At 38.9% G+C, this 7320-nt stretch overlaps 1 protein-coding gene across 4 annotated transcripts in view; it reads left to right on the top strand.

Moving 5' to 3' along the window:
* The window catches only part of LOC117180014 (DNA-(apurinic or apyrimidinic site) lyase), a 144338-nt gene that overhangs the window by 8393 nt on the left and 128625 nt on the right, over window positions 1-7320 (top strand). For 3 of the 4 annotated variants that reach the window (XM_033372290.1, XM_033372291.1, XM_033372292.1), the window contains one exon: window positions 4227-4478. The exons of the other annotated variant lie outside the window; for it this stretch is intronic. In XM_033372290.1, coding sequence (XP_033228181.1) covers window positions 4227-4478 — 252 coding nt within the window. The remainder of the gene's footprint in view (window positions 1-4226; window positions 4479-7320) is intronic. 4 annotated transcript variants of the gene reach the window in all.

Genomic DNA, 7320 nt, shown 5'->3' with positions numbered 1-7320 from the left:
CCCATCTCGACTCTTCCAAGACCCTCCAGTTACTGTCGAACACCCACCCAAACCAGAAGAGGTCGAAGTATTTTGGAGAGAAGTCTACGAAGTGCAGCATAGTCTGGACGAAGACTCGGAAAATATAAATAGCTTCAAGGAGTTATGTGTTTCCCTCATAACACCTGATAAAGAATGCCCACCCATCACTACCGAGGAGGCATCAGCATTTGGCCCGTATTTTCACCTGATATTTGAAGTCGGAAGAACCGATTCCGAAGCTTTTTTTAGATCTGCGAGTTTCAGAAATAACCTAACCTAAAAATCATATTACGTGAATATATCGTATATTACTTTGTATAGAGCAAAATCCCTGAGACCTAGCGAATGAAGTTCCCTAGTATATTAAGAAAAAAATATATTTCCGCCCACAGAAATGACAGGTAATTACTCCAGAGAGACCCACTACACTTCAAGATAGCCGCCCTTTGTGCAAACAAACCGTTCCAGAATCGCAATGACAAATCCTTCCGTTTCTAGATACAGGACGTCCTTTCTGAGCCAAATATTAGATGCCTCACTATCCAACTCATGTTGATCTAACGTTTTGGGGTGTTCGCTGTGGACGTCTTTCAATTGTGACATGCACAGTTTTTCGACATCTATTTCGATGCAGTTTTTCAGTTTTTCGACGCCCCTATCTCATCTATGTCGTGGTTGAACTACCCTTTCAAGCGCCGACTTACTGTGATTCATTCAATGATTCGTCATTTCTACGCGGATTGTCCCCGTTAACCTTTGAGACCATTTGATTAGCCCGAACGAGTACGTAAGGACAGGGATGGCATAGGTTTTGATTGCCCTGAGTTTGTTTGTCAAGTTGAGAGAATTCTTCAGAGTGAATCTAATTCTATTATATGATGAATACCCTTAGATTCAAGAATAAACAGATTTTCATACGACTTACTTTCATCCATTACCTCGAAGTCATTTTTGAACTCGTTCTGTAGTTCTGCGGTCTCTAATTCCCCTCTTCAAAATGCATTGTTCTTCATTTATGTAATACGAACTCCATGTCAATATAATTAGAAAAGTGCTTTTTCACATTGATAATTTGCTCAGTGTCAGTGCATGCCGTATGCGAGTTCCTTTGATATTTATGAGCTTGAATCATAAATATTTAAGCTAGACAATTCAGGAACGCGGTATAAATAGACGTGCGTGCGTGAGCGGGAGTCCAACGTAGTGTAATGACCGGTGTTCTTTCGCTGGTAGCCCCACCTCAGTGCTCCCTTCAGTAACACTGCGTGGGACTCCGGCTCTGTTTATCATCTTTCTTATCATAATCCGTCTGTTCATACCGCGCTTCCGATTGGTAAGCTTAAATTATTTATAACTCAAAAACTAATACTTTATCTAATTTTTGACAAATGGATTTTCGTATTTATTATTTTTTTTTCATTTTTACACAGCTATAAAAGTCCGCACACTTGAGCCTGGGACACCCTGTATAAGTTCCAGAATCGTAACAAACAACTCCAATCTCCGCCCCACCCCCTCTCTTAGAGACAGCTGCGTGACAGTTGAAAAAAAATTGATCCGAAATTATCACAATTTTTTAACTACCATCTTAAATTTTTTAAATCCGACATCAGGATCCATCTTGAATTTTAACAATCCGACGTCAGAATCGTAATCAGCAATCCTAAACACCAACCTACAACAAGTTTTGAGTCAATTGTAAAAAAACTACTGCGAATTTGGACTAAAATAGTTGCTATATTGGATCCGCCATTTTTCATTTTGCTGTTCTGAAATCAAAATCGTACTCAGCAACCTCCCTAAAAATTCCAAGATTTCCAAATAAAAATCTTAGATTCTTTAATCCTAGGTACAAAAATAATCATTCCTGCCCTTAAATAACTCGAGATTCACAGGAAATCCAAGATAAACAGAAAAAAATACAGCTTTCAGAACACAGCTGGTTAATTATCAAACATAAGAAGTCAGCTTCTAGGAAACACAGCGACAACCAACAAAGAGTCTCCGCAAATACCAGCGCTTCTATATAACACGAAAGAGGACTGAACACAAGCTAAAAGAAAATAAATATAACATATCGAAGAATAAAGGGAAAATTAGTGACCAGAAAAAGGTTCCAATGAATACAAGCTCACAGGATAAGATTATAAATAAACAGGGGGAGATGCTAAGAGACTGGATGGTGGGCAGAGGCTGGGCGGTGGCGAATGGTAAGACAACAGGGGACGAAGAGCGAGAGAATGAGGAGGAGTCGGTGGACGAGATATGGGATCATGTAAAAAAGAAAGTGAAAGGTTGTGTGCAATAGAAGGTATTTAGGAAAAAGAAGAATGGAATGGTTAATCCGTGGTGGGATAGGGAATGTAAAATGATGAAGAGAAAGGTGAAAAAGAAGTACAGGAAGTGGAAGGAAGGAACCGCGAAACGGGAGGAGTACGTAGAAATCAGGAAGAAGTTTAGGGTGATGTGTAAGAAGAAAGAAAAGGAAAAAGAGCTGGCAGAGGAGTTGAAATGCTTAAATACAGAAGGGGACGTGAGGAAAATAATTAATAGGTTTAGGAAACACAGGATTCATTTCAGTGATCAGATACACGGAAGAGAGATGAGGGGATTAGAAGAACGAGGGAGGTAGATGGGGAGGAGCTGAATGACGAGGAGATAGGGAAACAGATAAGAAAGTTGAACAAATCTAAAGCAGCAGGGCTCGACGGGATAGAGAACAAAGCGTGGCTGCTTGGCACAGAAGAGGTAAGGGAGAGGCTGGAAGGGGTAGTGAAAAAGTGTGGAGTGGAGAGGGAAGTACCAAGAGGGTGGAGGGAAGGGTTGATCGTACCACTGTATAAGAAACGGGATATGGAGATGCAGGTAAATTATAGAGGAATTACGGCAATGAATACGGCGTACAATATATACGCGATGGTTTTGACATATAGGCTGTGAAAGGATGTGGAGGGGAAAGAAATCTTGCCGGACACGCAGGCGGGCTTTAGGGAGGTAAGGAGTACTATTTACAATTTAAAGTCTTGCAGCACGTGGTCGATAGAGAACTAAACAATAAGGGTGCCAAAGTGTAAGCGTTTTTTGTCGATCTAAAAGGCGCGTTCCCTTCGGTGGATAGGGGGAGGTTGTGGGTGGCAATGGAAGAGAGAGGAGCGGAGAGAGGCCTGATGAGAGGGTAAGGGAGGTATATGAGGAGACGAAAGATAGAGTGAGAGGAGGGGAGGGAATCTCTGAGGGTTCCTGGATGGATAGGGGGTTGAGGCAAGGGTGCCCGCTTAGCTCAACGCTTTTTGCAGTTTTAATCACGGATAGGGAAACTACGCTAGCGGCTGGAGTGATAGGAGGAGTTAGGGTAGGAGGAGTCAGGATATAGTCACTCACATATGCAGATGACATAGGTAGTGTTGCTAGCAAAGAGCGAAGAGGCTTTAAAGGAGGTGACGAAAAATTTTGAGAAGATACTTGGACAAAAATAGGTTAGAGTTGAATACGTACCAGTCAAAGGTTATGGTGTTCAGGAAAGGAGGTGGGATATATAAGGGAGAGGAGTGAAATTGTAAGGGAAAAGCTGTACAGGAGGTGAAAGAGTTTGTGTACCTGGGCTTCCTGTTTCGGAGGAATGGGCGAGTGGATGGTCATATCAAAGAGAGTGAGAAGAGCAAATGTGGCGATGAGGCAGGTTTGGGGGCTGGGGAAGAGGTTGTTCGCAGACAATTTTGTAAGCAGAATGAAATTGTTTGATTCGCTAGTGATGAGTGTCTTATTTATGGAATGGAGGTGTAAGAAAACGATAAATCTTTTAAATAGTAGATAAGTATTAGGTGTTAGCCACGGAGGCAGAGGCTGGCAATGCGAGGCATAGTGAGAAAATAGCTACGTGCGTGCGAGGCGAGGTGAAGCGAGAAAGGCTAGGCTATCAAAGCGAGTGGACTAGATATAAGGTGTGGATGGATGTTAATTCTTAAGAGGTGGTTGTAAGAAAAATCCGTAAAAAATGGAAGTAGAAGCAAGTCAATTTTTTAAGGCCAGTAGGTCGAGAAATAAGCGTTTATCTATCATTAAATTTCAATAATTTTTTGAAAAGCTGTCGATTATTATTAGTAATGTACTATGAATAATCTTCGAAAATAAACTTGTAATTGTAAGAAAAGGAAAAGGATAGACAGGAGATATTTATAAATTAATAAAAACTTTGTTTCAAATAGGTTGGAACGGCAGGACTTGAGCTTGAAGAAGAAAGTGAAATGCTTCCACGCAATCCTACTAGGAAGATGGCAGATGAAATTAAAGAACCTGCGCAGAAAAAAGCGAAAACAGATTCTAAGCAACTGATGAACAAGACAGACACAGACTTGAATGAAATTAAGTTCTCTTGTGAAAAGCTGAGTGCGGATGGAGAAAAGTTTAATGTTAAAATCTGTTCTTGGAACGTGTCAGGCATTAGGGCTGTAATAAAGGTAAAATTCGTTGCATTTACATTGGAAGAAAGAAATGTATTTTTTATTTATTCGTGTATTTTTCAATTGTAACTGGTGAAGCTATGCTCCTTTCTTCTAGGGATCATCCACTTGGGATCACCCATATTACTAATGACATTTCTAACTTGGCCATTCTGCTTTCACCACAAGACTTGTTACGTCCGTGCTGGGAAAATGCCGATATCCCCAGTGTGCTCAGTACGCTTTAGCAAAAGAAAACAGAGATTTAGAAATTGATCGGTTTTGCAAAATTATGAATTTTTCCTGGCTTATTTTTTACATATAAATCGGAAGTCAAATTGTATTATTTATCAAAACTGATTTGTTTGAATTTTATAATTTGTTTACTTAATTCATAATATCGGTGAAACGATCTTCGTCCAGGAAGAGTATGAGTGATTCTCTGTATAGCACACAATTCAGTGTTATCCGTAATGGCGTTTTGGATCTGGTTTAGTTGAAATTTTCGGTCAAATCTCGCGCACTTAAACTAGTTTAATGCACTTTTATGGATCCCTAATAGAGGAGTCAACTAAGCTTTAACCTTGGAAACCCGGTGGCGTTCCACCGATTTGTATGAAACCTTTTGAATTTTGTTGCTAAAGATGTGTGACAAAAAGTGAAATCAAAAATTCCCGCTACTTGTTATTTATTTGTTTGGGCAAAAAAAATCAGAAAAGATTATTTTAAAGTTGAATAACAAAGTTGATCGATAGTTTTGATTTCTATTTCCACAGATTGAAGAGTGACTTTTATATTGATCGATTGTAACTACTCTGCTGATAATAAATATTCCCGTTAAAGTGAAATAAGTGTTACGAGCAAAAGCTAACTTAAAATTCTGAATCAACATGGCTTGAAATATTATTTTCAGCTACACTGATTAAAACTCTGCCAATTACAAAGTGTCTATTTGTTCGCTTGTAACCTGAGAGTCTGATATCAGAATGCGTACGTGGCATTCCTAGCTCATGAAGATGAATGGAGTACATGTTTGCTTTAACAAGTGTGCACTTAGAATTAAGCTGTGAAAAACTTATGACGATATGTTGCACCTAGAATATAAAAGGGGGTAGAATGAAGGAAAGGAAAATCAATTTTAGGGCATCAATTTCTAGAACTAAATAAAAGTCATGCACAAATTCAAAACGAATGAAGGTGTTGGTATATTCCCTATGCCAGGCGATTATACGCACACAAACACACCAATGCCTTAAATATCGCCGTTTCCTTCCCTCACACACCCATGCTGCTCACAACGATTGCGAAAGTCCCAATCTCTATGATTCACACGTTCTCTTCTCTCCTTCTTTCCCCTCATATTCCTACTATAAGCATGTCGCCTCACATATAGCCGGGCTATAAATGATGGCTACTAAAATTCAATGCACCTTTGTTGCTCGTCTCTCCTTTTTTTCGCCGATTACTCTTCTTAGATGGTATTTCACTGATCGAACAGGTGGTTCCCATAAGCCAAATATGGAGCTGATGGTGGGTTAAGCTTCCTCTCAATTCTCTAGTCATTGAAGTACCGAACAAATTTCGCTTCCGTTGATGCTACAGAATATATTTCACGTAGTTGTCGATTCGCTCTACAGTGGGATGAAATAAAAAAAACGAGGTTCAAAATAACTAGTAGCTGGCAATTGTTAACCGATTTTGGACTTTTTTAAAGAAAAATGTAGCATTAAATTTTAAAGAGATTTATGTGGCTTGATTTTTTATTTTTTTGCTTAAACTTTAATGTCAATGCAAAGAGGGAAGAAAAAGTAAATTTTTTCGTTTTTTTTTTTGCTAATCTTCGTGCACATTTTGTTTTCTATAAACAGTACTGCTAGATTTTATGCATGGGGTGAGTTGAAAACAAAAAGTTATGACAATGTAAAGTTAATTCTTATAAATAAATTAACTGCACAAATAGTCTACACTGTAAATTCGTTCTGTCATTAAATTATCAAAGTATAGACATTTTCATTTAGGAAAACGACATTGAGCAAGCGCGAAAAATATATAGCACTTCCGTGTGAATTCATGACAATTTTTCACTGAAATGTATACGGAAATTTATGATTTTCTGCTGAACCCTTAAAAAACAACTCTCCAAAGGTGCAGCATCCGACTGGCCCACAGTAAGGAGCCAGAATGGGTCTCAATTGATTCTTCAAATTGAAGGCTCTATTCTTTAGCTGAGTCCCTGTCCGCCGAGCGAAAGTGCCCTAATCAGATTAAACTCCTATCAACTTGCACGAAATTGGGTTAATACAAAGCCCACCTGGGTGCCATCTTAAAAAGCACGATAAAACGTTTTACCGAATGGCAAGCAGAACCGGATCAATGGAGGTCATATCTACGAGACTCTGTTTCACCTCATTCTGGCCGACCTGTCACCATTTCTAAAGGAACACAGATATTCCGCCAGGAAGGACGAAAAAGAAGAGCAGCACCTAGGGAATGCCTCCATCATGGATGAAGCCCTTTTCGCCAACGACAGATCCCTGGTCGACTTAGAAAAGTAGATTAATTAAATGAAGATACGATATCGAGTCAATGCCCACCATCTGACACTGATCCAGGGCTCCTAAACTCTTAAAAAAGAACAAAAAATTTGAAAAAAAACACCAAATAGTTCAAATTTCACGCAAAAGGGACGAACTTTTTACCAAAATAATTGAAATTTTTATTAAATGGTTAAATTTCTAAGCCAAGAAGACGAATTAAAAAAAAATTTAATATACTATATTAATTTAATATACTATAATATTAATATAAATTTAATATACTTTGTTTTACGGTTCGCATCGGCCAAAGCTCTCGCTGCATT

Source organism: Belonocnema kinseyi, chromosome 9, assembly GCF_010883055.1.
Source record: "Belonocnema kinseyi isolate 2016_QV_RU_SX_M_011 chromosome 9, B_treatae_v1, whole genome shotgun sequence".
NCBI lineage: Eukaryota > Metazoa > Arthropoda > Insecta > Hymenoptera > Cynipidae > Belonocnema > Belonocnema kinseyi.
Note: the sequence above shows the minus strand (reverse complement) of the source record. Positions and strands in the feature narration are given on the sequence as shown.